Source organism: Chrysochloris asiatica, unplaced genomic scaffold, assembly GCF_000296735.1.
Source record: "Chrysochloris asiatica unplaced genomic scaffold, ChrAsi1.0 scaffold00050, whole genome shotgun sequence".
NCBI lineage: Eukaryota > Metazoa > Chordata > Mammalia > Afrosoricida > Chrysochloridae > Chrysochloris > Chrysochloris asiatica.
Window position 1 is genome coordinate 3,073,967 of NW_006408568.1, and position 16,642 is coordinate 3,090,608.

Below are 16,642 nucleotides of genomic sequence, written 5' to 3' on the forward strand. Positions count from 1 at the left end.
ACTCAATCCACAATAAAAAACCTTAATATATATATATAGTAGAACTTTGACCAAAAGACTGAGTTCAAGTTTGATGGGAGGAATGAAGTTGGAGTGTCATATAGGAACTGTCACTTATTTTTAGTAGTAGAGTGAATGACTGAGAAGACTGTTGAATGTGAGGATGGAGAACTCCAATATATTGCTCTTTACTCCTAAAGATGGATTTTTCAAGAAGCTAATGAAGACTGAAATCCAAGAACCCTCACTTTCAATGGCTCCTTCGATGACTTTTCCAGGAAGAAGTCCTGGTCATGTTCTCACAAGGTGGGAAGGTTTCGAAAATTTTGCAACAGTAAGGTATTTTGGCTGCAACTGGTTAAGATGTGTCTTCCTACCCCAATTATTCCTCCCATGACACTTACCCTAATATCAGGAGGTATTGGAGTGGTCAGGGACTTGTTTAGGGTTGAGCTAAGGGAACTTTTAATCAGCTAATGAGTTATTTACTAGCCCAGTGAAGACATAGTTTCCAGGAAACTGTCTATCAACCACTGTATGATTTTTCTAGTACTGAGACAGAGATTGCAGGACAAGAAGGTATACTGCAACATGAATGTATCTTGTGCCTTTTTTACTAGAAACATGGGTAGCAGAAGAGAAACAATGCTGGGCTTGAAGGAGCCAAAAGCTAGTCTGTGGAAGGCTTGTGAGGATCAGATGTGTGAAGCTGTAAGCCAAGATATCAATTCACACCAACTTCTAGTCAAATAGAAATTCTCTCCCATAAGAACTGCACTCAGTAATGTAGAATATATCATTATAAGTACACATTTTTTCCCTTTTTTATTGGACTCACATGAAACGAAAATTGATTGGAATCACTGTTTGTAGAATTCATACTCACAGCAGAACTCCAAAAAGCACATCCTTCAGCTGTGTGGCTTCTCGTGTTTTATACATACTGCATATACATTACTGTTAAGGAACAAATTCTGATCAGCCATGCTGGACAAAAGACTGAATGATCTTTCTTTTCTCTGTATAGAAAATAGTTTTACAAAGTTATTGCCATGTGAAGAAGTGAATGAAAGGAATGAAGAGGGAGAAATGCATTGTGTTATGAAGGTAATTAAGGGAAAATGAACAGTTTTTCTGCATTTTGAGATGCTTAACATATGTTTGTCAGATTTTTGAACTATTTAATTGGTTGTGATTTCTTTTCTTATTCTAAATAAACGTGTGTGTTAAAATTTAATTCTGTATGCATGCTTTTTGAGTTCCTTTTCTTAAATTGTATAAGTTTATGTCTCTCCTAGTCTAAATGCACCCCTGATTACCCCTGCATTTCCCAAACATAGTTCTGTTTCCTCAGTATTTATTTATTAGGACTGAAACCCATTGAGACAGGGCAGATGCAAGCCTGCCAAAAGGCAAGGAGATGAAAAAGACACTCTTGTATGCTCCCTTGATATTTAGCATGCTTCTTGTTGTTGCTAAGTGCCCTTGAGTCAATTATGACTCATAGTGGCCCCTATAGAGGGTCTCCAAGGAGCACCTAGTAGGTTTGAATCGTCAACTTTGCAGTTAGCAGTCCAGGGCTTATCACAAAGCACCATACCAGGACTCTGTTTAGCAGGCTATGATTCCTTAACCACCATATCTGCTTGACGTTTCCTGTTTGTCCTCCCCTCCAACCTCTGTGAGCCGGAAGTGATTCAAAGGCACTTAACAACAACAACAACCACCACCCACCACTTTTCCTTTTACTGATATTTTCCCTTTCTATCCTGTATCCTCTCCCACATCCACTCTGGGTCTCATTCTCTTATTCTCCTTACAAATCTGAGAGAAAACTCTACATAAAAACCTTGTGAAGGAAGCAGATGAGAAAAGCCAAGCTCTGAGAACAAGGTCAGTAGCCACTTAGTGCCAATGGGCAATGCAAGGCACATAGTCAACAGAGTACTTCTACAAGGGTCACTTACAAGACAGTTTTATTAAAACTGTTGGAGATCTTAGATTTTATTGAATCCAACCTTTTAGGAGTCCTGGTGTGGCACTGTAGGATAAACACTGGAATGCTAACCACAAGGTTGGCAGTTCAAATCTACCAACTGCTCTTTAGAAACCCTACATAAGGTGGCTGTGAATTGGAACTGACTGGATGGCACTTGGCAATAACCAACCATTAAATGATGTTGTTGTTGTTAATTATCTTCTAGGCAGCCTTGACTAATGGCCACCACACCTCAGCAGCCTGTAAGCGAACAAATAAATTCTAAAAGGGCAGCAGTAACACCAGGAATTGTCTGTTTAGCTCACACTTCTGTGCCATTCCAGTAGCAGAGAAAAAAGCCCTAACTTTGAGATCTTCGTCCTGGTGTATAGTCCTGTAGGATCAGCACTGAACTGCTAACCATAAAGTCTGCTGTTCAAACCCAGTAGCTGCTCCTCAAAAACCCTACACAGGGTTGCTATGAGTTGGAACTGACTCGATGGCACTTAATAACAACAACAACTGTGAGCTCTTAGCCCCCAGGGTCCAGGTCACAGTATCAGAGGGTTGAGGCCGGTCCAATCTCCGGGTTTTCCACTAGTATCTTTTAACCTCTCTGAAAAGTACCTGTCTTGCAGTTCCTTTGCCTGGGCTAGTTCAAAGGCCGACCTCCTACTAGCGTTACATTGTTGTTGTGTTCTGTCAAGTCAATGTCCTATAGCATGTGATAGAGTAGAACCACGCCTTCAGGTTTTCTAGGCTGTAGATGGAGTCTGCATGTGACACTATAGGATCATCATTCCTTTGCTAACCACAAGGTCAATGGTCCAAACCAACCAGACTTTCCTTGGAAACCCTATACAGAATTTCTTCAAGTAGGAACCGGCTCAACGGCACTTAACAATAACAACAGCCTTTACAAAATCCGATTGCCATACCTTTTTCCCATGGAGCCACTAGGTGGGTTACAGCTGCCAACTTTTCCATTATAAGTGGGGTGCTTACCCATTTGCAGCATGGTCTTCTTGGGTTTATATTGTTGTTGTCAGTGTTAGGTCCCTTTGAGTGGGTTCTCACATAACAGCAACCCTGCAGAGTACAACTGAATGAAACACTGTTCTGTCCTGAGCACATTGTTTCTGTCACTGTGACTTTACATTACTCTCCTTAATTGCTCCAAGATCACCATAACAACAAGAGTAAATAACAGAGGAGTGTTGTTGTTGTTGTTGTTAAGTGCCATAAAGTCAGTTCCCACTCCTAGCCACTCTGTATAGGGTTTCCCAGGAGAAGAAATTTGGAAACCACCAATTTGTCAGGCTACTTCTTCTTCAAAATCCTGAGGGATTTTGTAAAGGCAGAGACAGAACCAGAACTAAGGAAAACTGGAGGGCAAGGTGTGGCTGGGCAGTATGACTGAATGAGGGCCTGTAGTTTCTGTGTGATGCCTTTTCATCTTTTTTTTCTGGGCCCTCTCCTACCCTCACCAGTCCTCAGGAATTGCTGTGTGGGGCCTCAGAGTGGGCTACAAAGAGAATTTGGCAACTGGTAAATCTGTCTTCGAGGATCTCACGGGCAGCAGCGTGGGTGCTGTCCACCTGGCCAATCTCCCACCTCCACAGGCTTCCGGAAGGCTTGTGCAGTCCAATTTCAGGATGAGTGCCAATCCCCAACCCTCTACCAGTACACATATTGCCCCATTCTGGAAGAGGGTAAGAAGGAAGACCAGAGGAAAAGAGAAGTCCTGTAAATAGCCTGCCTTCTCTGGGAAGTTTTCCCCTGCTCCTCAACCCCCCCACTCACTCCTCTAGAACATTTATCAGACCACCCAACTTCATTCCCATAGCATGTATACCTAGTTACACTTTCATATCATCAGATCTTGTCTTGACAGCACCAAGGTCCTCTGATGGCAAATGCAATGCACTATGATGCATTATGAAGTTCTGGTGTGGTGCTGTAGGATAAGCTCTGGATGGAAAGGTAGACAGTTCAAATCCACCAGATGCTCCTTGGAAACCCTCTACAGGGTGGCTATGAGTCAAAACTGATTTGAAAGCACTTAACGACAACAGTAACAATGATGTATCATGTATCTCTGTGCATGACGTGCCTTTACACCTAGAACAGTCTTGAGGATCAAGAACGTTTTGCTGACCAGTTCATCACTTGGGGCAATAGCACTGAGACTGGATATTGTGTCTGGAGCCCTGAGTCTGAAAGTCCATGTACGGCGTTTATTTGATATCCCCCAAAAGCAAGGGATTCTATTGATTGCTATCATTCAAGTAATATGGGTAAGTTGACTGCAAGGTCAGCAGTTCAAACTCACCAGTCACTCCATAGGAAAAAGATGAAGCTTTCTGCTCTTGTAGATTTTCAGCCTATACAGGGGTGCTATGAGTCAGAATCAACTTAAGGACAGTGAGTTTGTTTGTTTGGTTGGTTGGTTTTTGTGATATGGACATGGAAGCTATCTTGTTGCTGCCAGCTGCTGTAGAATCCGTCCTCAACTCATGGTACCCAATGAATAAAATGCTGCCTGGTCCTGCTCCATTCCCAAGATTAGTTGGGGATCAGCTCATTGTGATCCATCAAATTTTCTTTAACTGATATGCAGAAGTACATTGCCAGCCCTTTTTTTCCCTAGTCTGTCTTAGTTTGGAAGCTCTGCTGAAATCTAGTCGGCATCATAACAATATGCCACAGGTAATAGTGAGCACAAGGCACATTGACCGGAAACAAATCTAGGTCTTCCCCATAAACAAGTATTCCACTACTGAAGTATCACTTTCTCAGAAGGATATCATCTACGGCACAGAAAATCATGTAAGTATCTCTCAGATCCAAGGGCTTTTTTATTCACCCTCCATGACACTGATATCTCTCTAGGATGACCCAAACAGAAAGTTGTGAGAGAGTCTTCTAACCAACAACAAAACCAACATGGAAAACTCTGTTCCTCCACAGGAACCACTGTCCTTCTTTTGGCGATGTGTGGGCGTTATCTGTGTCTGTCTTTAGCATCGGGGGAGCCCTACCCTGAGAAGGGAGAATGACAAGATCATTATTCTAAAGGCAGCATGAGCTAGTGCAGCCACCTCAGACTGGGGAACGTACAACTTTACCTGACAATTGTTGGGAGAAGACACTGATGGTGTAGGCAGAGGAATTGATAGTTTTCAGGAAAGTTGTTCTTATTCCACGTCTCTTTCTCCCCTTTAAGGAAGATGTCTCACTCAAGTGTTAATATCTCATTAACACAACTCAAACCTTGCCTTCCGTTTCCACCAAAAGAAACTTGACCTTGGGTTGAGAATCCTCAGCAGGTCCTAATATCTGGCTTGTTTAAGAATGTTGTTTTGTTTTCATTATATTGCTTTTGATCTCTTTATATTTAAGGCTGAGGCCCTGCATGGTGTCTATGATTAATCCTCTGGGCTGTTAATTCAGCCAAAATGTTGGAGCTTCCAGTACACCTAGAGGTTCAAGGTATAATGAAAGAAAGGCCTGGAAATGCACTTCTAAAGATTCAGTTGTTGAAAACTCTATGGAATACAGTTCTCCTCTCACATGTATTGGATCACCACCAGAGTTAACTCCGTGACAGCTGATTGGTTTTATAGGGAAAGTCCTAAGTAATGCTGCTTTTCCATTGGCATTAGGTAATAAACTTTCCTTTAAAACTTACTACATTTAATTAAAAATGGATCTAGTTAAGGAAAAAATATTAAATAGTAAAACAGCTGTTCGCAGTTATGCCAAAAATAATGAAGTTGCTTGTTAATGGCCAAAGGGTAAGAACCATTGGGATAGTGAACAGGTACATGGAGTTAGAAGTCCCCAGTTCCCATTCTTGTTCTGATACTTTCTAGTGTGTGCCCTTGAACGAGTCACCACAACTCTTTGCTTGACTGTTTTCTCATATATAAAATTATGATAGTGAGCAAATCAAAAGATTTTTGCAGTATTTTTGAATTCTGAAATGTTACAATGACTTAATTTTTATAAGGAAAACAGAGCATGGTAAAATAGAGAATTGTTCAAAAAGAGTTGAGATTCTTCCGTTTGTCATATTTGAAGATAGCAATGTGGAGGTCTCTCTTTAAATTCACTATGGACAGAGACTTAAAAGTAGTACCAATCTGTTAACAATTCGGTTTGTAATCCTTCTCTGCCAGCCCATATACCCTGTGAGACAGAGAAAGCTATAGCTCCCAGCATCCTCAGCTACTTAGTCCTGGAGACCCACAGCCAGAAGAGGGCTCTGCCTGGTCTGAACACCCCTTGCTAATCTCCCCATCCTGAAATCTGAAGCCCTGGGAATGTCCTGCTCCTGAATAGCTGGGGCCTGGACTAATAGCCAAAGAACTCCTTGGGGGATCCCTATCAGCCACTGCTTGTCTCTTTATTGTTTAGGTGAAATGAGAAGCTTGGGGACAGAGCTCCCCCTTTCCAGGGGCCTTGTTGGAAGTGGGAATGAGTGAGGGAGGCAAGGGCAAGCCCCTTATTCCAAAGCCCAGGGAAAGGGAGAAGCATGGCTTTGTTCCCTCATCAGCATTAGAACCTATTTTGAAAGAGGAGCGAAGAGATTTGATCTTGGTTGAACTTTTCTAATATTCCCTGAAATGAATTGAGCAAATTGATTGAATCTGAGAAGTTCGAAGTCAGGGGATGCTCTAACTGCTCTGGGCAAATCTAGTAAAGAAAGAGGAGACGAGGCAAGCACTTCAAAGGGGAACAAAAACTGGACACCAGAGAGGAGGCAGGGGAGAGCTCTCCTAGTGGGCCAGCCTGAGCTGCGGCTTACAGCCGGATGACCATCCTCCCAAGGACAATATCAGGCTTGTCTATATGGGTGATGATTTGGAGGACAGAAGTTCTTTAATATAGGGCCTTAGCTAAGAAAGGAATTCCTTAGCACTCCTCCAAATGGACTTTTGCCTCATCTTTTTTCTCTCTCAAACCATTCACCATTCCTTCTTTTAGAATGTCAGAATTATTATCTATGGACTGTAATCTGTAATGTTTGTTTCAGCCCAGTCTCTATATAGAGAGAGCAAAGTAAAATGCTTATGATATGTCAGTGTAAGAAGAGTATAAAAGGAGAGTGGAGGTCCCACCTGGAGATGGAGATGGCCCTAGGTTTCACTCCCACAGTGGTACTGCTCATGCTCCCAAGATGGCAGCTGCCCCTCAATCCAAGATGGCGACTGCAATTTATTTCCACTAATTGCTGTCCTGCTGGAAAACCAGTTCTAACTCTTCAGTCATCTTGATTTTTCAAAGTAATCCAAGATATTAAAATGATATTTCTAAACTGGGCCACCAGGTTGGTTTGAACCACAAGGTCCGTAGTTCAAAACTCACCAGTCACTCCTTGGAAACCCTTTACAGGATGGTTAAGAGATGGAACCCACTCCACGGCACTTAACAACAACACCAACAAATTAAAATATGTGTGTGTACACTGCTTAACATCTACATTGTACTCTGTGAACTAGGATACTATGTGATTTGGATGTTGTTGCCACTGCTGCTGGAGCTGATGGCAGAGGCCAAAGGAATGAATAGAGGTTGTACAGGTGCCTGACAGGGAGGAGATGGGAGCCGAGCAAGAGGAAATGACCTGCGAGAGAGTGGAGTATGTCCAGCCCTGTCTGCTGCACCACCCACTTGGTGTGGTGCTGTGGGTTAATGCACTGGACTGTAAGACCAGTTTGAAGTGCAAGGTTAGTGGTCAAGCTCACCAGTCACTCCTCAAAAACTGTGTAGTGGGCCACTATGAGTCAGAACTTACTCAACAGGACTTAACAACAATAATAACTGTACATATATGGTTTGCCAAACCTAAGCCTGCAGGTCTCTAGTTCGCAATTCCTTTCAATCATCTTCCCACTCAATCATTGCATCAAAAGCATCATATATAAAGTTGTATCCATTACCTGAATTCAAAAGCTCTTGACACTCTCTACCTAGTGTCATCCTTTTCCCTTTTCCTTGTCAAGTCACTTTTTAAAAACAGAGTAATTTTATTCCTTTCTGCATACTTTCAGAGGGTACAGTTTGTGTTCAATAAATGTTTTCCCTCATATTCTTGAGAACCTAGTACCATGACTAGAGATTTGAGGCATGCAAAGAATGTGTTTATAAGAACAATAAAAATGGGTCTAGAATTAGAAACTCTGGAATTGGGTCATGCATTCTGGTTAAAAGAAGCAAATATCTAGGGTAACAACAAATACATTGGAGAATGAAGACTTTTTCTGATCTAAAGGTACTAAGTTGACCAGGGACTTGGAGACAGAGTGTGATGAATCTTAATAGACAAGTTGAAGAGTCCAGCCACTCTCATTGCCTCTCAAACTTTTACCCACATGCTGTATTGCAAAAGGAATACATTAGAAGGGGGCTTCAGAAACTGTGGGAAAATAGCCTTATCTTTTAAATCTATTTTCCACAAACGTTTTGAAGGCCCTGCATATAATTCTTGTGGGACTATGCACGTAGTCCAAAGTTGTTGTTGTTGGTAAATGCCATCAAGTCGGTTCCAACCCATAGCCATCCTGTATAGGGTTTCCAAGGAGCAGCTGGTGAGCTTGAACTGCCAACCTTGCAGTTCCAATGGCTTTGCAGTCTGGCACATTAACCCACAGCGCCACACCAAGACTCCTTAAAGTAGTGGGTCATTATTATTAGGTGCTGTCAAGCCTGTACTTACTCATAGCAACCCTATGCACAACAGTTAGAAACACTGACTGGTCCTGGGCCATCATCTCAATTGTTACAGCTGAGCCCATTCCCACTGCCAGTGTGTCATTCCATCATTTTGGGAGACTTCCTCTTTTTTGCTGACCATCCACCTTACCAAGCATGATGACCTTTCTACAGGAACTGGTCCCTCCTGAGAACACGTCCAAAGTATGAGAGACCAAGCCATGTTATCCTGGCATTTAAGGAGCATTCTGGCTGCACTTCTTCCAACACAGATTTGTTTGTTCTTCTAACAATCCATAGTACTTTCAACATTCTTTTCCAACCCTTTAGCTTAAATGCATCAATTATTCTATTGTTTACCTTATTTATTGTCCAATTTTCACATGGGCAATGAGTAAGATAAATAAGAAAATACCTTGGCTTAGGTCAGGCGTATCTCAGTCCTGGTATCTTTGCTCATGAACACTTTTAAGAGTTCTTGTGCAGCAGATTTACCTAGTACAATACACTGTTTGATTTCTTGACTTCTGCTTCCATGAGTGCTGATAGTTGATCCAAGCAAAACAAGTGGACAATTTCAGTATTTACTCCATTTATCATGATATTATTTATTGGTCCAGTTGTGAAGATTTTTGTTTTACAGACATTTAGTTGCAATCCCTACTGAAGGCTGTAGTCTTTGATATCAATCAGTAAGTCTTTTAAGCAATATCATCTGCCTATCACAGGTTATTAATGAGTCCTCCTCCACTCCATTCTTGACGCCACGTTCTTCTTCATATAATCCAGCTTCGTGGATTATTTGCTCAGCATGCAGAATGAATAATGATGGTGAATGAATTCAACCCTGGAGCACACCTTTCTTAATTTTAACCGTTTGGTATTCCCTTGTTCTGTTAGAACAACTGCCTCTTGCTTTGTGTACAGGTCCCTCATGAGCACAATTAAATGTTCTGTAATGCCCATTCTTCCCAGTGTTATCCATAGTTTGTCATGATCTACACAGTCAAAAGTCTCTGCCTTATCAATAAAGCACAAGTGAAAATCCTTCTGGTGTTCTTCCTTCAGTGCCATTAGATCTTGATCATATGCTACCTCTTGAAATGGTTGAATATCAACCATTTCTTTTTAATACAATAACTGTGTGTACCTTCTATCTTCTTTTGATGCTTTCTGTGCCATTCAATATTTTGCCCTATGTTCTTGTTGTTAGGTGCCATCGAGTTGGTACTGACTCATAGTGACCCTATGCACAACAGAACGGAACACTGCCCCGTCCTGGGCCAACTTCACAATTATTGCCATGCTTAAGCCCATTGATGCTGCCGCTTTGCCAATCGATGTCGCTGGGGGTCTTCCTCTTTTTCTCTGACTCTCCACCTTAACAAACGTGACATCCTTCTCCATAGAATCCTTGCCAATACAATCCCTCAATATTGAAAGCTGAGGCTTGAATTTTTTCTTCAACTTGATAAATACTAAGCATATTCATCCCTCTGATTATCTAACTCCAGGTCTTTGCACATTTCATTATAATACTTCTCAAGATGCCCTTTGAAATTTTCTCTTCTGATTTTTTTGCTTCTTCATTTCTTCCATTTTCGTTGGCTTCTCTACACTCAAGAGCAAGTTTCAGAGTCTTTTGGACATTCTTCTTCTTTTTTTTTTCCATGTATCATAACCCTTTATGAAAGCTTTTATTTAAAAAAATACTTTTTATTGCGAATTGAGTGAAGGTTTACAGACAAGATCATCAATTTTACATTCATCAAATCATATACCGTGTTTCATCTCAATGATTCCAATCCCTTCCCTGCAACAACACTGATCCTCTTACTTTGCTGTGATTCCTATTTGCATTCCATCCACCTTCCAATTACTTCTGAACTTTGTACTTAGGAAAATGCTTTCCTTTTTTTTTTTTTTTAAGTTTTTATTATGAATTGAGTGATAGTTTACATGGGAGAACATTGGTTTTACATTCATCCTATCGTATTTCATTTCATTACAATGATTACAATCCCCTCTTTGCATCGTCATTCATAAGTATTTGCTTCTATTCCCTCTGTGTTTTTTTTGTTTTGTTTTGTTTTGTTTTTGATGTACACAAAAACACTCAGGAATATATAATCATTTAAACAACCAAAGGGCACATTATGCAAGTCTGCCTCCCAGCCGCCAGCAAACAGCCTCTTTCCATGAGCCTAGAGTCCTCAGCTGCTGTATCTCTCCATGTCCCCATCTCTGCCTCCATCTCTGGTATCGCTGCTTCTCTGGATAGAGACCACTTCTCTGGATAGAGACCACTCTGGATAGTGGTCCCACATTCCACTCATGCTATTCTTCCTTGATAGTCCTAGGGTCCTCTGTTCCTGGAATGTAAGATTAACTACTTCCCTCTTTATGTTACCAAACTTTTACCTTTACAGTTGTGGTAATTGAAATTAGTCATGATAACAGTCATTCACTATCAAATCATAAGAATCTCATCTCCATGTTCCATAGTTAGCCCCTGGCCTTGGCTTAGCTGATGTTATTGAGCTTTTCCACCATCTCTTCCCTCAGATGTAGTCAGTTTGATTCCTTTGTATTCCATCTAGTGAGCTCCATGTGTATAGTCACTTTTTGTGTTGTTTAACAAGGGTATTTACAATGAATAAGTAAGTGATTGGTCTTGCAAAATTCTATCATGTGATCTCCAGCATCATTTCTATCAACAAAGCCATATTTTCAGCCACTGGTCCTTCCTCTTTGTTTCCAACCTTTCTATTCCAATCATCAGTAATTATCAATACATCTTGACTACACGTTTGATCAATTGCAAACTGCAGAAGCTGGTAGAATTCTTCAGTTTCATCATCACTGGCTTTAGCGGTTGGTGCTAAATAAATTTGAATAACTGTGTTATTAACTGGACTTGCTTGTAGGCATATGGATATTATCCCATCTCAGACAGTGTTGGACTTCAAGATAGATCTTGAAATGTTGTGTTTCTTTTTTTGTTTTTATTTTTTGGCAGTGAATGTTATGCCATTCCTCTTTAATTTTTCGTTCCTGGGATGGTAAACCATATGATTGTCAAATTCAAAATGGCTAACACCAGTCCATTTCAACTAACTAATGCCTGTGATGTTGATCTTTATGCATTCCATTTCAGATCTTTATGCATTCCATTTGATTTTTTACCACTTTCAATTTTCCTAGATTCATACTTCATATATTCCATGTTTTGATTATTAATGGATGCTTACTTCTCATTTTGAGTTGTGCCCCATCAACAAAAAAGGGTTTCAAAAGTTTTACTTCATTCCCATAATCACAGTCAACTCTTCCTTGAGGAGGCTGCTCTTCCCCATTCATATTTTGAGTGTCTTCCAACCTGTATGGCTCACGCACTTCAAGTTTAAATATATAATAATTTTGCATTCTGCTCCATTTACCTAGATGTTTTTTAAACATCAAGCAAACACTTTTTTTTTGGTAAACTTGATGCTATTAGAAAGATAGCCCATATCTGTCTTGTGACTTGTGTCCCTCAAGGGTGTATGTCAATGGTGTCTGGGATTGGTGTCACCCCATGCAATCACACATGGTTTCACTCCCTGTGGATGGGGCTGACTGGCGAACCCCCACTTCTGTGGACAGAGCAGCCTCACCTCACTCTCTCTTCTGCACACAGCCCTGTTCCCTGAGGCTTACAGTAGCTCTTCCTCTCTCCCACTGGTCATAGTAGAGACCTTTCTGTCCTTCCCTGGTGAGTACCCCATCCTGTCTATCCATACCCTGAATTTTGGGTGAAAGAGGGGTGATTATTGACCACACTGGGCAATGGATGGCACCAACCCTTATTATGCCATATCTGGGAAGTCCATCTCCCTGTAGTATCAAGAGGTACAGCCTGCATAGTCATGTACCCCTAGTTACATCACTGCTACATATATCATTGTTAGAAAAGCGCCACCATCAACAATGAGCAGGAAAGTGAGGTATAAGATCTAGGCTGTAAGGGTGTCGTCAGTTGACAGCTTCTATGTGTAAGGCAGGTAGGAACTCACTGGATTATACAGGTGAGGCTTCATGCTGGTCTGGTCTATAGTAGATGAAGTGGAAACACAGAAAACAACAGACTCTATGTATGGATTTCCAATGTAGACTTGTCTAGTGGACCAGAGTAATGATACCCTTAACAACATCTCAAAGAATACTTTTCAACAACTGTGGAACATTCTGGAACTGACCAGATTCCAGAATTAAACAAACAACTCAGCAATAAATCACAAATGCAGCTTCTCAGACCTGTTTTAGTTTAGGGCTGGCTTAGGACTGTCAGTTTATCAGTTTAAAGAAAAGGAAAGAAACACCCCCATTTACAATAATAGACGTAAGTCAGGTTTATAACGTCAGCTCATAAAAAACTCCTTGGACACAGGATTGCTTTGACTAAACAAATTTTGATGGGTTAAATGCAAATGAATCAGAACCATGTGTGGCCAATTCTTCTCACATGGAGATTCACAATGGGGCTGGGGATGGTATGGAGGAGGTGGGAACGAAGAAGGGCCCTGGTGGAAAACTCTTGAGATTCAACTTTAAATATGTAAAAAACAAAAACAAAACAACAGTATAACTTACTCCAATCTTACTTTCTTCAATCCTAAAATAGTTCTAGTGTTTTCCTGTACTAATTTGATAGATGTAATAAAGCCAAATGCTGTATATTTTCTGTTTGGCAAATCTACCAGGTTAGACATGCGAGACTTTATCATCTAATCCTTTTTCCCATCTCTGCCTGCTTTCATGGAGGCACAAAATGAGGTTTGAGGGTTCTCAGCAATGGAAGATCCTGGGTAGTGAAAATTCCCGTGTAGTTTGTGAAGTTCCTTGACACACAAAATCTGGGTCTGCACCATTGTGGAAGCAAATGGTGGACCTTGGTGAGGGCAGCCTGGATGACAAGAAATGGCAATAGTTAGAGGAAGGAGTAGGAACAAATTTATAATGTAATTGGGTTTGTTTCCATTGTTGTTTTTTAGGAGGAGGAGAAACTGAATAGTTGAGTGAAATTTTAAAATGAGGTCTGTATAGCTTTCTCTCCAAGACAAAAGATTCTACATGAGTAATTAAAGAAACACCTTAATTTAAAAGCAGTGTCACACAAGTTCACTTGTTCACTAGCACAAGTTCACTAGATTTTTGTTTTAGTACACTTGATGATTGTCTTATGCATCATCTGAACTTTTTAGTGACATACTTAGAAGAGACCCTGAGATGTAGCAAGCACCAAGTACATGTTGGCTATTATTACTAGTGTTGCCTTGGTTTTTTTTGCCTATTTCAACATACCTATTGTACAACCTGTTCTGTACCAGACATTATGTAAGACTCTTAAGTGCACAGAGATAAATGACAACCAGGTCCTCAAGGACTTTTTCAGACGTCAATAATTTATCTTCTTCACAATGTATTATGGTTCTATTTTCTTTATTCCATACCCTTATCCGTAGCTTTCCTCACATACACAGAGAATTTATAAGTCAAAGAGAGTGGAGGGGCTTGTGACACGGAATGAGATGGAACTCCCCAGTACAGGTTGCTATTATTAGGTGCCATCAAGTTGGTTCCAACTCTTATCTACCTTATGCATAACAGAACGAAACACTGCCCTGTCTTGCCTCAACGTCACAGTTGTTGCTACGCTAATTCCTATTGCTGCTGCTACTGTGCCAATCCATCTCATTGGGGTCTTCCTCTTTTGTCCTAACCCCCCACTTTACCAAGCATGATGTTCTTTTTCAGGGACTTGTCCCTCCTGATACTGTGTCTGAAGTATGAGAGAAAAAGTCTGGCCATCTTGGATCCTAAGGAATATTCTGATCATACTCCTTCCAACACAGATTTGTTTGGTCTTCTGGCACTCCTTGGCACTTTTAATATTCATCTTCAATACCATTTGTCAAATGCATCAATTGTTCTATGGTGTTCCTCATTCGTTATCCAACTTTCATATGCCTATGAGGCTATTGAAAATACCATGGCTTGGGTCAGGTGCACCTTAGTCTTCAAACTGACATCTTTGCTTTTCAACACTTTAAACAGGTATTGTGCAACAGATTTGACTAATGCAATATGTCCTTTGGTTTCTTGACTGCTGCTTCCATGAGTGTTGATGGTAGATCCAACAAAATGAAGTCTTTGACAATTTCAAGCTCTTCTTCATTTATCATGATATTATTTATTGGACCAGTAATGAGGATTTTTGTTTTCTTTACATGGAGGTGCAACCCATACCTAAGACTTTGGTCTTTGATCTTCATCAATAAGTATTTTAAATCCTCTTCACTTTCAGCAAGCAAGGTTGCATCATCTACATATGGTAGGTTGTTAATGAGTCTTCCTCCAACATTTATTCCATGTTTGTCTTCATAAGTCTAGCTTCTTGAATTATTTGTTCAGCACACAGATTGAATAAGTATCATGAATAAATATAATCCTGGTGTACATTTTCCTCATTTTAAGTCATTCAATGTCCCCTTGTTCTGTTTGAATGACTGTCACTTGGTCTATGTATAGGTTCCTCATGAGGAGAATTCAGCATTCCAGAATACTCATTCTCTGCAATGTTGTCTATAGTTTGTCATGATCCACACAGGTGAAAGCCTTTGCATCATCAATAAAGCACAGATAAACATCTTTCTGGTATTCTCTGCATTCTCTGACATCAGTAATGATAGTCCTCATTTCATATCCTCATCTGAATCTGGCTTGAACCTCTGGCAGTTGAAATAGTACTGAACATGAATCATTGACTAATACAAGGGATTTAAATATGAAACAAAGTTATTTTTAAAAACAAAAAACAAAAGAATAAAGGTTATATACAAAAGAGATTTGGAATCTGTGATTCCAAAAATGAAATGAGTAGAAAATCTTTTGTGAAACCAGACCATTCCACCCCTTCTTTGGAAGGCTATCATACAACATTCGGTCACTGAAGACAGATTGACAGAATGGTATCTATATATATAAATTTCAAGTCATTTTTGCTTGTGCAGAATCATCCAGATCTTCCCAAGACCGAATGAGCAGTCCTGTGGCTTTCTTCCTTTTCCACATTCCCAACAAGACTACAGGAAATTCAACTCTTGATGAGCTGCTTACAACAGCAGTTCCTTAGGAGCCGCATGACAGGTGGGTCAGATTCCCTAAGAGAAACAAAACTGGCCACCTCCAGCCAAAGACCAAAATGGAGAAATCCTTTTTTTTTTTCCTTCTGGTTATGGACAGGATGTCTCCTTTCAAGACTGTTATCCCCATACTTGTTTCTTCACAAGACTAAACCCTTGAGGTGATATGAAGGAGACCAGCACCAAGAAAACAAAATTCAATTCAAAAATGAAGAAAACTGTAGGACTGGAAGGTATATAATACACCTCCAGAGCATCTCAGTACCCTTGCTACAATACAAGCCAGTGTACTGCCTCGGTCCACAGATAAACACTGGTAGCTCAGTTATAGGACTCCAAATAAATACTGGGCAGGAGGAGCTTGCTGAGAGTTAGAAATTTAAAAAAGTAATCAATTTTTGTCCCTTTGATAATTCAATCTCAATAGGAGGCAAATATTGAAGGGACAACTTTCATACTAAAAAAAGAATTTCTCTAATCATTTCTTATAGAGAATCCAGGGAATCCTAAAAATCGAAAATTCGTTTCAGGGACCCCTGAGGCACTTTAAAGCCTTAAAAAAAAAAAAAAAAAAAAATGACAGTAATAATAAATTAGCCATTGATCTTCAGAGGCTTAGAGAGCAGCAGAAGTGGCAGAATCAGGCCCCAAATTAGGCCCAGATTACCAACTTCCTGAACTACTCCGTCCTCTCTAAAGCTTAAGATGAATCTAAATACATTTAAAAAGACATACATACAATTGAACACAGAGTGAATTTTTT

At 40.4% G+C, this 16,642-nt stretch overlaps 1 protein-coding gene across 1 annotated transcript in view; it reads left to right on the forward strand.

The window, feature by feature from the left end:
* The first annotated feature begins 163 nt into the window (after window positions 1-163).
* The window catches only part of LOC102815706, a 137,861-nt gene continuing 121,382 nt past the window's right edge, over window positions 164-16,642 (forward strand). The window contains exons 1-4 of the mRNA XM_006862764.1: window positions 164-306; window positions 621-711; window positions 3,469-3,611; window positions 4,104-4,275. Of these exons, the coding sequence (XP_006862826.1) occupies window positions 164-306; window positions 621-711; window positions 3,469-3,611; window positions 4,104-4,275 (549 nt within the window). The remainder of the gene's footprint in view (window positions 307-620; window positions 712-3,468; window positions 3,612-4,103; window positions 4,276-16,642) is intronic.